The sequence below is a fragment of the Capra hircus genome, chromosome 9 (assembly GCF_001704415.2).
Source record: "Capra hircus breed San Clemente chromosome 9, ASM170441v1, whole genome shotgun sequence".
Lineage (NCBI taxonomy): Eukaryota > Metazoa > Chordata > Mammalia > Artiodactyla > Bovidae > Capra > Capra hircus.
The window spans coordinates 37554067-37574897 of NC_030816.1; the positions used below are offsets into that span (position 1 = coordinate 37554067).

The 20831-nt window shown below is 37.8% G+C and overlaps 1 protein-coding gene across 2 annotated transcripts in view; it reads left to right on the forward strand.

The window, feature by feature from the left end:
- The window catches only part of USP45 (ubiquitin specific peptidase 45), a 55056-nt gene continuing 37956 nt past the window's right edge, over positions 3732 to 20831 (forward strand). Inside the window, exons 1-5 of one of the 2 annotated variants that reach the window (XM_018053131.1) lie at positions 3732 to 3775; positions 8420 to 8529; positions 11883 to 12055; positions 13452 to 13555; positions 14558 to 14658. In XM_018053131.1, coding sequence (XP_017908620.1) covers positions 8430 to 8529; positions 11883 to 12055; positions 13452 to 13555; positions 14558 to 14658 — 478 coding nt within the window. In that variant the 5' untranslated portion in view covers positions 3732 to 3775; positions 8420 to 8429. The remainder of the gene's footprint in view (positions 3776 to 8419; positions 8530 to 11882; positions 12056 to 13451; positions 13556 to 14557; positions 14659 to 20831) is intronic. The other variant, XM_018053132.1, reaches the window with a different exon arrangement.

Genomic DNA, 20831 nt, shown 5'->3' on the forward strand with positions numbered 1-20831 from the left:
ATAATAGGTTCTTGGAATTAGAACACATTGTATGTGGTTGTGGGGAGAGCATATTAAGCCTGTTGGATAAAGTTTCTTATTACCTTGTTTTTATTTTCAACCTGGCTTATTACCTTATTTTTAATTTATTCTCAATTTTGCTTCCCAAGGATAATGAAAGCCATATTAACTGCAAATTGATTCACAGTGAAAATTTTAAAAATAAGTTTCCAACTGGCATTATTAAAGTATGAATCCAATGAATAATTTCATGAAGGGTGTACTTTTATTCAGTTTTAATATTTTAATAATTAATAAAACCACTTCAGATTTCTATACTAATGACATCACTTACAATTATGTTTTTTCCAAGTCATTTGGAGTTTAACCGTAGTCTGTGGATTGACTTTGAACTAAGATGTCATTAAATACTGTAGATTCAAGTACTCTCTGTAGTATCCCCATCATAAACCACAAGTGGAATGGACACAGATATGAAAACGATGTACTTGACTTCAATGAGTCACATTTAATCTAATTTATACTTTTGCAAGAGCATATATTACTAAACAATTATTTTTCAAGTGTTCATTGCTACTTATTTGAGAAATATTTTTCTGTAGGTTTTTTTTCCTGAAGAGATGAATTTGTCCTTCTGTAACCAGCACAGTGCCAAACTTAGTTTATTTAAGAGGCTTAGAGCAAAAAGATTTTGTCAAACAGAAGTACTGATCATTGCTCCTTGAATAAATGTCCCAGGTTCTTCATTCAGAATTAGTGTGAGGGAAGGAAGTAAGGCTTAAAGTGGGATGCAAGGGAGAGAAATCATGTAACTTTTCTGGGAAAGGTCTACCAGTGCTGAGTTGATATCAATCATTCTCAACTCGTTCTATTTTTTGCCACAATGCACGTGAAAGACAATCGGAAAGGAGAGGATTCTTAAGAGACTTAGCACTTTTTCCATTTCTTTCTAAATCTACATCAAACCCCCACATTTTAGATAATTCAATGAAGAATTAGGAAATTTATTGCCCTTCATGCAACAAATTTTTTTTCAAGAGTTTCTATCAAAACTTGTTTTGACACAGCATTTTCACTGTTAATCATTTATTGAAAATAATCATTTATTGAAAATACCTGCACAAGTGAAGTAAAGTCGCTCAGTCGTGTCCGACTCTTTGTGACCCCATGGACTGTAGCCTATCAGGCTCCTCCGTCCATGGGATTTTCCAGGCAAGAGTGCCGGAGTGGATTGCCATTTCCTTCTCCAGTGGACTTTCCCGACCCAGGAATCAAACCCGGGTCTCCCATGTTGCGGGCAGACGCTTTATGGTGGGAGCCATCAGGGAAGCCCAAGTACTGCACAAGTACTCACAGATAAATGTACACCAAGAAGGGGCTGATTGGGAAAAAAATGATACATCCATTCATTGGAATTTTAAACAACCAGTAAAAAGAATGAGGTTAGTATGGTGATAAGTTCAAAATATATAATCAAGTGAAAAAGAAAAATCAGGTTGTAGAATAGAAGGTAGACCATAATCTAACCTGACCATGATCTTTTTTAACAAATGGTAATCATATAAAAATGTCATACAAATGCATATCATGTGCAAAGACAATTCCTGAAACTATACACAAGAAATAGCAAATAGAGGAGAGGAAATGTTACCTCTGAGGAAGAGAATGGGAATGTGGAAAGGCGGAAAAGATGAGGAACGTTATATCAAACTCTCATGTATTACTTTTATAATAAAGAATGTACCTTTTAAAACACATGATAAAAGTTTAATATATGTATAGCCTATAGCTTAGCAAAGTACTCCATACATTTCTAGACAACAATGATGGTAAAATTAAGATATTTAACATTATTTGAAATGTATACACAGCCGACCTTAAGCAAACATATTTCTGTTTGATGTTTTGTCATAATGTCTTTTTTTTTTCATAATGTGTTGACAATAGCAGTAAGTATACTTACTAGGTATTATTTAAAGATAATTTCCTTCCTTTGAAGCATCCATCGAATAATAAATTTCACTTTAACTGAAAAGATAAATAATTTGAAGAACATCAGAAACAAAAAGAGTGTTAGACAATTTCCCTTAACTCCTGTAAATTTTTACGTGGAGATTGCAATCTCTGGAGATTTGGGTACATCTGCTGGAAATCAAGAGAACTTTGGAAATTTGTCATTTTCAAGAAAAATTTAAGTATTGTATCATGATTTGCATAATTCCTGTTTTTTATGAGAGAGAACTTAAAATTTCATATTCTGACTCAGTCCCCTCCTTTTTTTCCTGGTAAATTGGATTCCAGTATATGATATATTTTAAAAACCCCTTTGATTATAGTGTCCTTTATTTATTTTTAATTTTGGCTGTGCTGAGTCTTTGTTGCTGTGGGCTTTTCTCTAGTTGCAGCCAGCCAGGGCTACTCTTTAGTTGGGCTTAATGGGTTTCTTATTGAGGTGTCTTCTCTTGCTGCCAAGCAGGGGCTCTAGGGCACATGGGGGTTCAAGCTGCTCCTGGTTCAATAGCACAGGTTCAATAGTTGTGGTTAGTTGTGGTTGGTTCAAGGTGCTTAGTTGCTCTGTGGCACTTTGGATCTTCTCTGATCAGGGATAGAACCAGTATCCCTTTATTGGCAGGCAGATTCTTTACCACTGAACCACCAGGGAAGCCCTTGTAATGCAATTTAGTATTCAAATTATTTAGATTTGCTCGTTTTCATGTCCTTTTTCCCTCCATGTTCTGTTTCCAATCCAATGTTAAATCATTTATGAAGCAGACATTTTTTACTTTAAAATTACAACACAACCTGGGCTTATTTGTTGAGTATTTTCTTTTTCCCTAGGGAAAAAAAAATTCCCTACCCTAAAACATGATTATGTACCCCAATACTTAGCACAATGACTCACATATTTGTATTCAGTTGTATTTGTTGAATGAATGGTTTCCATACACAGAATGCCAACGTCTAATAACTTCCTTGGCCAAGTTCTCTATGTGTAAATAATTGTAAATAATTTAAACTATTTCTTAAGAAATGAACCAAAGTTTTTAAGAGAAAATCAGAGTTTTGGGGGGTTTATTTCTAGTAACTTTTGACTCGTAATCCAAGACTCTCTCCGTAAGGCCACATATGTCCCTTGGCTGAAGAACTGCTAAAGATTACGAATCTTGTCTCGTAGCATTTAGCCATAACTAGGGTGGATGTTTGCTATATTATTCAAACAAAATATTTTTCAACCAACTACTTTTACTAAACAAGTAAAGTGCAAAACACTTTGAATAATCGAGCTTCAAAGAGGTTTAGGTATAGGTTAGGAAATTTTCAAATGAAGAAGAGAGAACGGCAAGTAAAGCAACAATAATGAAAAAAAGCAAGAAAACATGATAGATTTGACTTAACCGCACGGAAGAGTGACGGAGGGAAGTCGGAGGCAGTCTGCGCAGGGTGTCCCGCCACAAGTGGGACTTAAACCCGACTCCGAGAACACGGGAGGTGGGCAAACTCCAAGCCCTATCGGGATCCAATTAGGATCTATTTACGTTACCCTAAGATTAGCTGGGGTCTACCTACTCCTGTATAAGTACGGGAAGCATGTGCAACTGCAGCCGGCAGAGCCCGGTGTCCACGCCCAACTCCGGGTAAGCCGCCACGCGAGGGGCGGTCCCAACTCGTCCGGACGTTGGGGCGGGCACACGAGGCCCCGCCCCTGCCGGCGGGAGGGGCGGCTGCGCAGGCGCAGTCTCATGGGGTTGTGGACGCGGCTGCTCGGCCTGTCAGGGTGAGTTGCGGGCCCGTTGCTGGGTCGCCTCGTTTTCTCCAACTTCGTTTACGCAACCCTGGCCCCTTGTGGCTTGGACGGGCTTGGGAGAGAACCCTCTCCCCGCCTTTCTCGGTCCTTGGGGGCTCCAGGCGGTCACCGAGGGCCATGTGAGAGTGGCGGAGCCGGCAGGGTGTCGGGGCGGCCGCGGGAGGAGCCGGGGAGGCGGGACGGGAGAGGGGCCGCCTCACCTTGACCTAGGGGCGCGGCGACCCAGCAACCTTCCGGCCGCCCTTCCGTGTTCAGCCTCGCGGCGCATTTTCTCTTCGGGAATTTGGGATGTTTTTGTTAGAGACCAGAGAAAGCGTGTCTTACCAGGGTCTTCTGGCAGCATCGTGTAGTATTAGGAACCCTGGAGATGGACTGCCTGGGTCCAGATCGCCATCTACCACTTACTGGCTTTTGGCTTCTGCAAGTCACCTAACTCCTGGTTGTCTTTCTTCAAGTGTAAAATGGGGGAAATAATAGTAACCTACCTCATAAAGTGGTTGGTGCTTGGGAGGATGAAGTGGGTTAATATCGCTGAAGTCCTTAGAACCGAGTGTGATGCACGAAAAAGTGAGTGCTAGTCATTTTTTTGAGCCTGGTATCCTTTTGAACCTCTGAAAGGAGAAATTTTGTCCCTTTCCTCCCTCCCCTCGCACCCTCGCAGAAAGTAATGGCTCAAGAGTAGGAAAATAATTTTTTTTTTCTTTCCTGAGAATATGGGCTTCTACAAGCATGGCCTTAAAAAAAAAACATAAATAGTTTAGTTGCACATCCTACATTATGGACAGATATTAGGGTAATGCAGAAGTTGGAAGTTGGAAAGTTTTATTAGGAAATCACCTGAGAAAAATGGCCATAATTTATTTGTGCTGAAAAGACTTAACATAGCAGGCCTGAGATGGCTGTCCTTAAAAAGGTCTGCTTGCAAGGTTAGCCCTTGCTTGGCTTGCCTGGGAACAATATGGTTTATTCTGTAGGACATAATTTATCCAGAAGTTACTAGCCCCCATAAAAATCCTGCACCCGTGAGTGTGTAATGGGCTTCTGTGAGCAGAAACATTGCACAGACATTACTTATTGGGGGTAGGATGTAGGGTGTTTGACCACTCTTGGGAGGGAGAGAATGGTAAGGAAGGCTGCATTTGGATTGCTCTAGACTTCACCTGTGTGTTTTTCATTATGATAGTCTGTGTGTTCACACTACATTGCTGCAATAAATGTTAGCCATGAGTACACCTATATGCTAGGTCTTGTGAGTCCTTGAGTAAATCTCCACATGTGAGGGTGATCTCAGAACTCTCCAGACACATTATTGATGATATGCAATATGTGAAGCTCTAATAATTGGAATTTTTTTGTAATAATTGGACTTTAATTTTGTCTCTTTTTACCTGAATGGGAAATTGAAAAAGAAAGCTATACAAATGAGTGACTGCTTAATAGTAGGTTACTGTCCAAAATGACTCTATGTTTAGACATATTGCGTGTGTCAGAAAAATCCCTGGAATTGACTACATTGCCACATTTGAGTCAGTGTTTTTGAGAAAAGGCATAGGTCTTTCATAGATTCTAAGTTAAGTATCTGGTTCTTTTGGTTCCTCTGCCAGGATTAGTTATGTATTAATGCTCATCTTTATCAAGAGTTTACCTGTGTGTGCACGTGTTAGTTGCTCCGTCATGTCTGACTCTGCAATCCCAAGTACAGTAGTCTGCCAGACTCCTCTGTCTGTGAGATTCTCCAGGCAGAAATACTGAAGTGGGTTACCATTTCCTTCTCCAGGAGATACCCCACTCAGGGATTGAACCTGGGTCTCTTAAATTGCAAGCAGATTCTTTACCATCTGAGTCACCATGGAAGTTTCAAAGTTTAGCTATGCGGGGAGTGTAAAAATATGACCAGTTTCTTATGGACCATATTTCTTGGATTCCCTTAATTATGCCCATCTCTTTTTCAGGACATCAAGTTACAATAGTTATAACAATAGTTACAATAGTAAGTGTATAAGTTTAAGGGTGGAAATATCTGATTTGTAATCTCTTTTGTGTCCTTTCTGTCAGTAAAGTAGAAGACCAGATGATATTTGAAAGAGTAGGGAGAGGAGGAGTTGGAGATTGGGAGAGTGAAAACAATTTCAGATTGCTGTGTAATAAGTTGACCAGAAGTTGTAGATAATGGGATGTCTTGATCTGTTTGCAGTTGTGGTTGTTAATTTAGTGGACCCAGTCACCTTTCTTGCAAGACTTTTTCTCTAGCCTCTTTGGATACTGTCATGGAGAACATGGTTAATTGGCTTATCTAGGATTGAGATTGTTAGGGGGGTGACATAGTAGCCATTAGGCTGTGTACACGTATTCTGTTCTTGCTAGGTACATGATAAGGTTGTACGGTTTGTACACCTCCCCTTACTCTCACCCCTCCCTTTCCCCTACCATGTCTATGTGAAATTAAATGTGGCTATATGACTTGCGTTGGCCCGTAAAACATAAGCAGACTTGCACCATTTGCAAGTAAAGCTTGAAGAACCAGCACTAAATTTTCTGCTTCTCTTTCTCCCTTCCCTGCTACAGTGATCATGGAAGGGCTTGTTGAGATGTAGCCTCTTCTCAACCTGGGCATTAAAAGAGAATAGGAGTGGCTGATCAAGCAAGCTGGCAGAATTTGAAGCTGTGGTCAGAGAATGGAATACTCGAATTAGTGATTTTGTGAGGTTGAAATGTAGCCATAAGTTAATGAAGTAGTCTGGAGGGTGAAGGCAGGAATAAATGAAGTGGTCAGAAACTTGGAGGCCTTCTGCATCTCTGTAACCTTGAAGGCATTAATTTATTGCAGTGTTGTTCAATAGTGATGACCGTTGGGCCTAAAGAAATGACTTTTAAAATGGTAAACGCAAAAGCTTCCTTATGTGGAACTTGGTACAACTAAATCAGGATTCAGAATTTATTATTGAATTGAGCCATTGTTCTACCTTGATCAATCAAAGCATATACACAACCACAAAAATTACAGTATAGCTTAGCCAGGTAGCAGCATGATATTAGGTAGGATTTAGGATATGTGTGTGCTTAGTTGCTCAGTTGTGTCCAGCTCTTTGTGATCCCCATGCACTGTAGCCCTTCAGACTCCTTCTGTCCTTGGGGATTCTCCAAGCAGGAATGCTGGAGTGGGTTGCTGTGCCCTCCTGCAGGGGATCTTCCCAATCCAGGGACTGAACCCAGCATTGCAGGTGGATTCTTTACCATCTGAGCCATCAGGGAAGCCCATGAATACTGGAGTGGGTAGCCTCTCCCTTCTCTAGGGGAACTTTGATTCAAGAATTGAACTGGAGTCTCTTGCATTGCAGACAGATTCTTTACCAGCTGAGCTACCAGAGATATAGTGGTTTTTAAAACATGTATTAACTTCTATCTAAAACCTTTAGAATTAACTTTGAATTTTTATGAAATATAAGAGATTTCTTAAAAATATATTTAGAGGTAAATAACAGCATGAACAAAAAATTAAAGTCTGTGTGAGACATTATACAGCTTTGCTGTTGAAAGTGTGGTCTGTGGATCCCAGCAGTGGCTTCCTGTTGGGAGCTTTTTAGACAGGCAGACTCTCAGGTCCTGTGCTAGACTTGAATCAAAATCCACACTTTGAGAGGATTTTGCTAGACTTGAATCAAAATCCACACTCTCCAATGTGACTCATATGCACTGTCCTGATCTCTTAAAAAGTTAGGGTCTTAGGGAGGTGAAGCACTATTCTCCTTTTCTTGCGGGAAGAACAGCTGTCAATTAGAAGATACTGACATAACCAATTGAATCCTTATTCAAAAAAGCAGACGTTTTGGGTTACCTGAAGAAATTAGAATATGATAAGATATGATATTAGGGAATTACTCTTAATTTTCTTAGAAATGATAATGATGTAAGTGTATAGGAGAATCTCCTTAAGGAATATATGTTGTCTTCAACTTCTAAATAGTTCAGCAAAAACAGATGTACTCACGTACATGTGTAGATATGTCTATGTACACATTGATATTTAGATAAAACAGATGTGGCAAAATGTTCCAGATATGGACTCTAGATAGTCTATGGTGTTCATTATACTGCTGTTTCAACTTATGTGACAGTTTAAAATTTTTCATAACTAGAAAATGGGGAAAAAAACACACAAGAAAGGCAAGAGCTTAAAAAGTTGGAAATGTATTTCTCTCTTTGTAGTCCACTGGGTCGTACAGTGCAGGAAGGGTGGCTGTACTGTGCTTGGCACTTGGCATCCATCCCTGGCATGTTGTGGCTTTTCCAGCTCCCACTGCTTCCTAGCTGGTGAAACAAGAGAAAGGGCGAGATGAGCACAGGAGTCAGAAGTGGCATAAAGTTTATTTTTTTTAATTTACCTGGACATCATACATGTAGGGAACTGTTGGTTAAAGTCAGATGTAATGTGGCATTTGTGTGTTGGTGTAATAAAAATTTCCTTAGTTTCAGCTGATGTTCCCCTGTTTCTCCTCTGTTAATTTGCGAGGCTCATTAAACTTGAAGTCATTTTAATATGCATTAAGTAAAATACATACAATTTTTAATTTTGAGGATTAATGTGTTTTTCCCCCCAACCCCCAATCTTTTCAGTAAATAACAGATGCGGGTGAAACAGCCATCCAAAGCTTCACCTGAGAAAGCTAAGAGAAGTAAAAGGCCTCCTATACCTCACGATGAAGACTCGTCAGATGACGTTGCTGGTAAATTATGATGTCTCGCATCCTGAACAGTGTTGCAGAGGACAAATCATACGTGCTTTTAATGAATAAATCCTTTGCTCTTTATTTTAGCCATTTTCTGCATTACTTCAAAATCAGCTTGTCTATTTCCAAAATACCGTGTTGCCATTTTTGCTGAGATTTTGTTTATTTTTTAAAGTAACTTAGAACTGGCATCTTCTCTTGTTGTTTGTTTCTCATGACTATTAGAACTGAGTCCTGAAGCCAGTGAGGTTGGTTGGAAGCCCTTGAGGGGCTTCCTGGTTTTTCTTTCTCTTTAGCCTCATGCCTTGGGTTTTAGCTTCTGAGGATTTTCCTTACTGGCTTTACCAGTTCAGTTCTCCATTAAAAAAAGATGTTTTTAATCTGTTATTTCCATTTTGAGTATTTTTAACTTGGACAGTGTTTCAGAACAGATTGCTGAATTGAGGGAAGTCTGAATTATGTCTTTAAATATTTGTTCTGTTAATATGGTGTTCTTCAGGGGTTTGATTATTCTTATAACTCTCTTTTGCCTATCTACCATAGTTACCATTTTCTCTTAAAGCCTCTAAAACTCCTGTTTTCCTTTTCTTGTTGTCTGCTGTTCATTTTTATTTTTTTAGTGTGTTCAGCAGTGTCTCTTTCATCTTCTTTTTGGTTTTACCTTTGTTTGATTTATTTTCCCTGAACTCTGCTGGTCACTTCCCTTTGTGTTGCCACTTGAGCCTCAAGTGTTCTCTTCTTTTTTTGTGTTTTCCTCTCATGGCAGTGATTGCGCTGCCATTTTTGCTTTTCCTTCCTTCCCTTTTCATATTATCTTAGCACGGAATTTGGGGCTTTGATTTTCTTTGATTACCTATTCTTTCATGTTGAGTTGCCTTTCTTGGGCCAGTTCGGTTTAGAATATTTGTGTAAAAAGGAGGGCCAGAGCACTGCTGAGACCTAACTGTTGAGTTTGAGCCCAGTTAGCCTTTACTTCTTTCCAACTACCAGGATTATTCAGTCCTGGGCTTTTTCAGAATCCAAATTCTCTCTTCTTTCCAACTGCCATAGGAATAAGGCTGTTCTCTGCCACTATGGCTTGCATTTTTACTTTCACTTAGTGAATGAGAAACCCCCTTCTTTCATTTCTTCTGAAAACAAAATTGGATAAAGGGGCGCTCCTGCCACTGTTGCTGCAGCACAGAGATGTAGGTTTTGTTCTGTATGCGCAAAGCGTGCGTCGTTCTCTGAATCCACTGCTGCGGTGTTCTCTCCACTTCCTTCTCTGCGCATTCCTGTTTGATCTCCACTGCTTTGAGGTGGAAGTCTTCTCGTTTGATTTGTGACTTCGGGCTTCAGCTATCTCCTGGTTGCTCTGAGAATGAGCTTTGTATTTTTACTTTGTGTTCTTTTTGCCCTTGGATAGTTTTGGGGAGGAGAAAGGGGAAGTGTTGATTTTATGTCACCATTCGCACGCTGGAAGCCCTCCATGTAAAATTTTTATTAATATTTTTAAAATGTGAAGATTTTGATTATTGCTTTTGATTTATGAATGTGAAACAACTATTTGCTTTTAATACATTTTTATATTTTTATTCAGGAATCTCCAGAGGACCTGCTTGTCAAATGAAAATTTGACAGTTATATGATTAAACAACTTGCAGGAAACTGAGAAAATTTATTTATTAATGTAGAAGGATATTTTTTACATCTTCCCTCCTCACAGAAGATAGTAAATACTTTTTAAACACTTACAGGAAAACCTCAGACTTTTAAATTTGTTTATACTTATAAAAAGTATATACAGTTGAGATATTTAGAAGCTAGTAAGTTTAATTTAGGAACCTGCAACCTTTTTATCTTGCATTCACTTATCTCTGAATTCATTAACAATTTCAGTTTGTAAGTCTGAGTTGTAGAGTCAGAGACTGGTTAAGTTGTACCTTGGCTACATCTTATACTAGAGATGATTCAAAAGGTGTATGGAATGATTTTTCCTTAGAATTTTAAAATATAAAAGCTCAAAAACAAAGTGATGACTTTTGGTAAACCATTTCTAGTTCTTATGTGGTCATTTTTATCAGTCTTTCTCTTAACACCTTTTTTCAATGACATGTATCTTTGCTGTTCAACCAAAGGACTTCAGAATTACTTCTTTTATGCCGATTCTTATAACTTGCTTTTGGTGTAAAATTAGAAGTTTTAATCTTTTATCAGATGTACATTTTACTTTTGTTGAAATTATTTATTTTAATTTGTCACATTCTTTGTCTTCAGAATGAAATGGAAGTAATATTTAGTCTCGTTAACCAGTAGATAAAAAGGAATGCTTTATGTTCAGAAAGGAAAGTAGGGGAAGTTGAAATGTATATACTTCTGTTTCCCTCTTCAAGGTATTCAGTTTCTGCCTTTGTTGTTTGATTTTGGCAGATAGCTGTAGGTTTAGTATTTGGGACATTTGAGGTGGAGAAATTGAAGAGTTCGGATATTTAGGAGAAATGGAAGTGTACTGAGCCCTTGGGAGACGAATATGGTTATTTGAAGAATTAACATATATGCTCATTTTGGCCTTTTGTCTCCACACAGTGCACATAGTTGGAATCTGTTATAAAGGATAATTATTGGCCATGCAAAATATATTTGTTATTTGGGAATATTCATTAAGAAGAATTCAGATAATTCTTGTTCCTGCAAATTATGCCATTGTTTGTTCCTCTCCTTTCTTTCAGCAGTGGTGAAAATAGTATCACAGCAGAGCTAGCCCATAGGAAAAGTTTTTACTTGTGTATCTTAGCAGAAAGAAAATATGTTCAAAATGCTTGAGGCATAGTAGCTGCTCAATAAATAATCTTCTTAATTTATTTATTAGACTTTAATTTTTGAACTAATTTTAGATTCGCAGGAAGGTACAAAAGATACGCCATTTACCCTTCATCCAATCTCTTCTGATTTAACATCTTGTATTTCTGTCGCACAGCATCAAAACCGGGAAACTGAAATGGGTACAGTCCTTAGAGCTAATTCAGGTTTCACCAGTTGTACATACATGTGTGTGTATGTGTGTGTATAGCTTAATAACATGTAGCTTTCTATAACCAGCACTGTCAAAATACTTGACTACACACTGGCCACTCTGAGTGCTGCTTATGTCTAGCCACACCACTGCTCTCCATCAAAAGCCCCTGGCAACTGCTAATGTGTTCTCCAACTCTATAATTATGTTATTTCACAATGTTTTATAAATGGAATCATACAGTATGTATTCTTTTAAGTTATTTTGTCTTTTGAATCTTCGTGCTTTTTAGTTAATAGTATTTTAATATTGTTGACTTTTGCTTGCTGATGTTCAAAGTTTGTTTTGCCTCTTTCAGTAGGTTTCACTTGCCAACATATAAGTCATGCTGTCAGTGTGCATCATGTAAAAAAAGCAATAGCTGAGAACCTGTGGTCAGTTTGTTTGGAATGTTTAAAAGAAAGAAGATTCTGTGATGGACAGCCAATACTTCCTCCTGATATCTGGTTGTGCCTCAAGTGTGGTTTTCAGGTGAGAAAAGTCTCTTTTCTGTGAGAGTTTGTCTTAAATATTTTCCTTAATTGCTCGCTCTGAGTTGGACTGTTGGTAGTGCTTAGAATTTAAAATAAATTTATTCTGTGTTTAGATAGAACTCTCCAAGGCCAAGCATAGAAATGTTTAAGGTAAAGTAAAATGTACATTGTGTTCAGAGAGTTATTGTGCATGGTTTATAAGTATTTTGAAAGGGAATCCAACCTACTTGCAGTAGTTCTCATATGTGGACCCTCCTTTACCTATTTGTATTTACTTAGGAAATGGATCCAAGCCTTTTTAAGAAATCTTTTGGGATTCATTTTCTTCTCTATGAGAAGTGGTTTTTCTTTTTTTTTTTTGCAGAGTAACTTCTCTTAAGAGCTTAGACGCAACTGATTCTATTAACAAGGGAATTTCTAAATAAAATTAAACGTATATATGTATATTTTTCAATAAGACTTATCTTTATTATCTCATATAGAAAGCCAGAAATAGGGTCACTCCTGAGTTAGTTACTTCAGTGGAAAAAACATTAAAAACTGAGATGTCTTCCATTTTTCTGCTGTGCTATCCTATTCCATGGTTTCAGGATGGTCGAAGATGTTTCATGCATCATGTATCATACAGCAATCCCCAAAGGTCAGAAGGAGGATAAAAAGTACATCCCTTCCCATATGTAAAACTTTTCCAGAAACATATATTAGACTGCCCCTCATGGCACATTGACAGAAATTGAATCGCATTTCTTTACTTACCAGGTGATGGGAATTACTGTGATTGGTTTGAGTCTCAGTAGTTTTCAGTGGAGTTGGGTGAGGTGTGAGGATATTAGAAGTGTGTGTACAGGGGAGAAGCACTGCTGGCCAGTGAAGATGCTCAGTGTTCCACTGTGCATCACAGAAATGGTATGGAAGTTAACTTGGCTCATGCCTGTTTTTACTGTATGACAAGAAGTAAATTAAATTAGCCTCTCTGCAAGAAGTTGAGTTTAATGAGAATCTAAATTGCTTTCTGAAACTTTTTAAAAAAGTTTAATACAAAACTCCACCCCCCCACCCCACACATTTCAGCCATTTGTTTTTTTTTTTTTAATCTTTTAATTCCTCTGGGGTTCATTAGGTCTTTATCAGTTAACATTCTCATTTACAAAGACCAGTTTACATTAACTGTAGTTATATCTGACATATCAAGGGTGTGCTGCGTGCTGCTGCATGCTCAGTCCTGTCCAGCTGTTCGTGACCCCACGGACTATAGCCTGCCATGCTCCTTTGTCTGTGGGAGTTCCCAGGCGAGAATGCTGGAGTGGGTTGCCATTTAAGGATAATTTAGGTTTTGATTAATTTGAAATGAACTTGTATGGAAGTCATACAAATAGTGTTCTATTTATCTTTAGGGATGTGGTAAAAACTCAGAAGGCCAGCATTCACTGAAGCATTTCAAGAGTTGGAGAGCAGAGCTTCACTGTATTATAATTAATCTGAGCACATGGATCATATGGTAAGTTAGATTTGGTTAGTACTTGTAAATATCTGAGTTTTATAAGGTAAGATATCTAAAGCTATTATATCAGCTTGCGCTTTTAAGCCTGAACAGAATCTATAAAATAAGAAAATTAACATTATCCATGAATATAAAATTTAAGTAAGAAAGAAATTTAGTCATATCTCTAGTTTTCTTTAACATTTTCTCTGTACGTTAAAGAAAAATTCTTGCTAGTTGATTTTGCTAAATTAGAATTCCAGAGGAGAAAGTATCAGTTCTTCAGTAGTCAGTTGGTTTGGTGATTCTCTACAGGGGATAGCCTAAGCATGTACAGTTTGTGAAAACTTAAGGATCTCTCAATTTCAGTACTGTGGTCATTTGGGTTGATAATTCTTCATTGTGGAGGGGCCTGTCTCATGAGAGGACAGAGGTAGCCCTGGCCCCTAGCCACTGGGTGCCGAGAGTAGCTTTGCCAGTTGTGATAATCAGAAGTGTCTCACAGCTTTGCCAAATGTCCCCAGGGATGTGGGTGGGGCAGAACTGCTCCTGTTCGAGAGTCACTTGACATACCCACATCAGCTTCTCCCTTTCCTCTTTCTTTTCATGTCCAGTTCATTCCTGCCTATACCTGAAAGTATATAAATCTGTTCATTTCTCTCTCGAGCCACTGTATCTACCCTGATCTCCTGCTATTCCTGATGCTATCCAATCTGACATTAGACAGAGTGATGTTTCTAAAATGTAAATTGGATCATGGCAACCCTTGCTTAAAAACCTCCCATGGTACTCCATTACACTTAGGATAAGTGACCCAGACTCTTAGTTTGAATACTAACGCTCTGTATGAACTGTCCCTGGTTATGTCTGTAGCTGTATCTCATTGCTCTTGCCTCACCCTATGTATTTCCCTTACCCTTTAATTTAAAGACAAAAGTGGATAAATACTAACTTTATTACTTGATGTGTAAAACTACTGAACATGTTTTCATAATATTTGCTTAAATTTTTTTTTTTTAGGTGTTATGAGTGTGATGAAAAATTATCAACACATTGTAATAAGAAGGTTTTGGCTCAGACAGTTGATTTTCTCCAGAAACATGTTTCTAAAACACAGACAAGTAAGTTAACAGCAGTTGCTAAAGAAATTTGTATTAAAGTATAATATTTTATAATTCCTATAAAGAAATAATACATTTATAAAGAGTACTTTGAATTTTAGTGTGACCTCTCAGTATGAGTGCTGTGAATTCTTGGGTAGTGATTTTGTGATGTTATCTTGTGTTGTACTTACATAACTAATAATGAGAAGATGGAGAGGATAGTTACTGGATTGTGGGCTTTGGAGTCAAATGGTGCTGAATTTGAATTTCAGTTCCACCTAAATAATTAAATTGTCTGTGTGACTATAACTTCTTATTTGTATGATAATTCTATCAAGTGGGATTGTTGTAACGCTTCGACGTGTTCTCTAAAGATTAGGAAGTAATATGTATAAAAATACATAAATCTCAACACATATTTATGAAATGACATCTGTTATTTGTCATCATCGTAATGCCATCCTGACATTCACTACCTGGAGTTAGGCTAACCTGGCAGATTAAGGGCTCAGTTCCCAAAAGATTGCCCTCACATCAGACACCATTTTCGGGCTAGGAGTTCTCAGGCCCCCTGCATTTCTGACCGACTGGCTATCAGGGTGCCCACTATCTTCTTAGTTCAATAATTTATTGGAATGACCCAGAACATAGGAAAGTGCCATACTTAAAATTACTGTTTGAATATAGCAGCAACAACAAAAAAAGACACAAATCAGGACTGGCCAAAAGAAAAGATATAAGCTGAGATGTGGGAAGGTAACAGACATGAAGCTTTTGTATCTTCTTCCTGTGGGGTCAGGATGCATCACGCTCCCAGCTCAGTGATGTGTCAATACACCCAGGGTATTGTTAACCAGGGAAGCTCACTGGAGCTTTGGTGTCTGGAGTTTTAGTAGCGTTTCATTGTATAGGCATGGTTGATTGAATCACTGGCCACATGATTTAACTGAGCCTCCAGTATCCCAACCCTCTAATCACACATTTGGTCCTTCTGGTATGGCTGGCCCCCATCCCTAGTCATCTCATTAGTGTACACCCTCTAGCGTCCCACATGAATAAATAAAAAAGATACTTTGCTAACATAAACTATCAAGAGTGGTATGAAGGGCCCACCATAAGTAGAATAGATTCTCCAATCACTCTGGAAATCCAAAGATTTAGAGAGGTCTTCTCAGGAACTTGGAATAAAGAGCAGCCAAATTCTTTATTATGGAAGTGATGTATTACATACTGTATTTTCTTATCTAACATATAAGCTATATGTAACACATGTTAATATATATTAAGAATATATAGAGAAGCAGTTTCTTCAATCAGAAATGTTAAGTGCCTGCCACTTAATACTTTGATATGAAGTGGTAAAACAAAAGCAGTTTTAACTTGTCCTCGTGGAGTTTAGAGCATAGGGAGAGAGACAAACATAACACACATGTAACTTGTGATAAGTGCTGCAGAGGAAAGGAACAGATTGCAGTGATATGTGGTCTCATGGTCATAGTGATCAAGAAAGGCTTACATGGCTGGAACGTGGTTTGCTGGGAGAGAGCAGAATGTGATGAAGTTAAGATACCGTTGTCAGGTCATGAAGGATACCGTAGGGAATTCCATGGTAAAGAATTTTTATTTTATTGGAAAAGTCATGGAAACTGTTAAAGCATTTTAAGTAGAAATGTAGTAGTCATTCTGTCTTTTTAAAAAATAAAGATTACTCTGCCAAATGGAGAATAGACTGTTGTGCATGAAGAGTGGAGGTGGGGAGATCCTTAAAGAGGTTATTGGGGCAGGGCAGGTAAGAGATGAGGAGGCGTTCCGGTGGATAGTGGTGGACTAGGTGTAATGAGTGAGGGAGAGTAGGAGGCATCAAGTACAGATCTCAGGATTTGGGTTAACAAGGCGAATGGGGATAAATGGCCATGATAATTTTGAAATGCCTTTGGAGCAGGAATTGAACTGCTTAGTAGGTGGCATCAGAAACTGAAAAATTACGTAAAAGTATAGTTTTCAGCTGTGTTTTCTGTAGCCCATTAGAGAATGATTTTTTTTTTTTTGAGAATGATTTTTATTAGCTATTGCTCTGAGACAGTAATGGTGAAACACTGCAGGAGGAGCTGGAGAAGGTAAACTCAGGTTCTTGGACAGCAGAAGAAATGATTAATTTTATCACTCACTCATTGGAAAATATGGTGGTTGTAGATATTTAATACTTAGAGAGCAGATGTTGGTCTTGATGGCTCTCTCCTGAAAGCTGCACATTACTTTTGTTGGCCAAAAGAAGAAATGTAGGGACAGGATGGCATGGGTGCCAAAACTACAGTTGTAGAAATTGTTTCCTCTGGATTTTTACATTAGAGCTTCCTTGAGGTTAAGAATAAAGACACTCTGATTCCATTGAATTTTACAGATTTCTTGTGTATTTATTATCACAAAGGATATTGTAAGGTAGGGAGTGTGGAATGGGAGAAAAATCATGGGGGGATTTGGCATTCAAATCTGACTCTCTTCAATCACTAGCTCTTGTTCTTTTATTTCTTTTCTTTTTTTTTAATATAAAATGTATTTGGCTGCACCAGGTCTTAGTTGTGACATGTGGGATCTTTAGTTGCAGCATGTGAAGTCTAGTTCCCTGACCAAGGATCAAACCCAGGCCCCCTGCAGTGACAGTGTGGAGTCTTAACCGCTGGACCACCAGGGAAGTCTTGTCTGAGCCTCATTTTCCTCAGCACTTTATCCATCTTTCCCATGAGAAGAGAGGTTGACAAGACCTTTCTTAAGGTTTAAGGTGTGAAATTAAAAAAATAATGATGTAATTCAAATAGAATTTATATTTTGAGTGATATTCACATAGAGTCCTTCAGAAATTCAAAGAGGAATACAGTGTTCAATTGAACTCAGTAGGAATCACGCATGAGTGGATGAGCTGGCTTCCAAGTTGGTCCTTAAAGAATAAACTTTGGACAGGTAGAAGACATCATTTCAGGTGGTGAGAAAGAAGTGCTAATGTAAGCTTTAACTGTTTATGGAACCAGGGTAGCACTTGGAATAGGGGAAACAGGTTCTTGAAGGAGTTTGAGAGTGTGTAGAACCTTTAAAGTCAGGGAGAGACATAGTTCTGAATTCAGGGTTTCCAGAAGTTCTAGGTCAAAATGTTACTATCTCTGTGTTCCAAGTTTCAGTAGCTCTTGGGCAAGTTTGATTTAAGATAAGATCCCATGGTATTCTAGAAGTAAGTTTTTTGGGATAGTAATATTATTATAAAATGCTTTACAAATCAAATATGGAAGTTGCTATTGAGGTTTGTAAGAATGCTGGATATGATTATATAGCTATTTTAAATGATAATCATGAAGATTGTGGAAATATAAAAGTGTTTGTATATGGAAACTCAAAAAGACTCTTAAACCGTATACACTGTGTTCAGTTGAAAGGGTAAGAGTGACTTAAAAGGAGTCTTTTTATATGTTAAGTAAAAATAACTACTGAGAGGAAAGCCTGTACCTGTATGTTAAACATGTTTTTAAGTTACGTGATGCCTGGGCTCGTTTCACATCTGATACATCTAGTTCAGCCTCTCTGCTCAGTGAATCTCAACTTTTGTTCCCAGTAGCTCTTTAGACTCTATCAATGTTTCTCATACTAGAAATTAAAACTAAAAAAATTAGAATGTTTTTTAATTTTACTGAAAAATAGCAGTAATTCCATGACATATTAACACAAATATCATATTTTTAGGACAGAGAACTGTTTCCAGAACAACACAAACCAATCAGTGGCATTGTTTTATATTTTTACAACTCTCTTGAATGTCTGGCTTAATAGAAACAGCTGGATTCTCATAGCTACTTATGCATCCAATCTGTTCTGATATCACATGGCATGTAGCTGCTGGAAAACTGCTTTGTATAATTGAGAATGAATGAAAGTTAAAAAACCAAATAACATCTTGGGCTTATTACGAAAATACTGTTGAGCTTAAGGATGCTCAAGAGATGGAGGTCATCTTCAGATCCACTTTGAGAACTGCTGAACTAGCACATTTTTGTCCTTGTAGTTTCTGTCTTCCATCTTTTCTTGTCTGAAGGCTTGGCTCAGATCCTACTTCAGTGACACTTTCCCAGTCCTTTGTTTTATCTCTTCTGCGTAGCCTACATTATAATCTTAACACTCGGTTTTGTGGTGTTCAGCTTTTGTGTGTATCTGTGTCTGATTTTTACAACTGTACATGTCTTGAGGAATGTACCCTGGCTTACGTTCTCTCTGATTCTCATAGAACTAGGCAGTAAATACTGTTGAACTGAACTGAATTCTTGGATGTTCACCAAAACACCCCTGAATATTATAAAATTATTTGTTCATTCAGTCTTTTAATATAGCTGAGTTTCTACCTTGTGCCAGAAACTGCTAGATGTTGGAGATACAGTAGTGCATGAGACACATCTGCTTCTCAGTTCCTGCCATTATTGATCTTTTAGTCAGTGAGGGATATTGACAAGTCATAATTATAATTGCTGCTTAAATAGTGCTGTGATGGAGCAAGTACAGTGGACTATGAGAACACTTTGGAGTGGTATCTAACCTAGAGGATCCAGGAAATTTTTATTTAGAGGAAGAGATTTCTAAGCTGGGAGCTGAAGGCCACCTAAATATTAGCTAAGCAGGGAGCTGAAGGACAGCTAAACATTAGCTAAGCAGAAAGGGAAGGGGAGATAGCTTATTGATGAAGGATCTGTTCAGGGGATTGTATAGCTGCAAGGTTGAGTTTTGTGATGATGGCCATGGTGAGAGGTGAGAATCTGGAGGTAAGTGGAAATACCTATTGAAGGGCCTTCTAAGTTTAGAGTTTATCTTGCAGGCAGTATTGAGCCGCTTGTAGGTGCTAAGCAGAGAAGTGGATGATCAGTTATGTATTTTAGAAAGACCACGTACTATGCAATGGAGATAGATAAGAATGCCCATGTATGTATACCTGCCCACTCGTATGGCAATGTCATTTTATTTTATGACTCAATCCAGACTTCTAAGGACAATGGTTAACCAGGAGGTAGAGGAATTTGGAGAACAACCAGGTGAAGTCATTGTTATTTGATTCCAACGTAGAGGAATAGTGGGATAGCAAGTTTTTCCTTTTACTCTTTAAAGATTAAAATTCTTTTCAGCTGTGGAAATGGGCAAATTACATTAATACTACATGACTGGTTTAGGTAATTGCATTAAGCAGTTGAGGGAACCCCAGTGCTGGTTCCCAGAAGAATGCTTACAGCTGTGTAGATCTCACATCTGATGCTAGGATTTGCTTTAAAAAAAAATCTCCACAACCTTCACCTCAAACACGTATCAGAAAACTAAAAACAACAAATAAAATCTTATAATGAAAAGGTCATATATAACACAAGATTGGAAAAAGAGCAAGAAAACTTTCTTGTGAGACCCACCCAGAAAACCAGAAATATGTATTGTTAAAAGTGGGCCAATTTTCTCAGAGGGCTTATTGCTCATTTTGATAGTCTTGTAAATGTCACAGAAATACTCTACAAATATAGGAATTCCTGTCGAAATTGTGTCATTGCATATATGTGAACTAGGCAGATGATAGAGAATCCCACATTCTTTCTAAACCAGTAAATTTGAGTAATACTGATGGGATGCCATTTTCAAAGAACTTAAAGGAGCATTAAACATTATATTCTGTTCAATTAATTAAGCTTATGCTCCTGATGTAAAAAGACATGTTGGTTCTTTGGTTTTATTAAGTGTGTTGTACCTGTTTTTGAAAAAAGAAAGTATATACATTTGGGATCTGAAATAATATATCTGAGTATAAATAATATTGTACCCTTTTACAATAACAATGTATAATGTAATACTTTTTAAAATAAATAATACAGTTCTGCTATCAAGTGACAGTTGTATGCCTAAAATTTGCATTTTTAAAACATAAGTACTAAAAATAGTTATTCCCATATATGAAAGGGGTTAGGGACAAAAAAAATGTTGAACATTTTAAAAAACCACTTGTTACCTGTAGGGATTTCAATCTGGAGTTCCTCTTCCGAATTACAGAACACAGAAAACCACTTGAATGAATTTCCTCAGTTCTCCCAAAAATGGTGCTATCTTGTACCCTTCTGGGTGTAGGGGAAGATGTTAAATTGCATACAGTGGGTACGTAGAGTATTAGGGCTTAATAGTTTTTG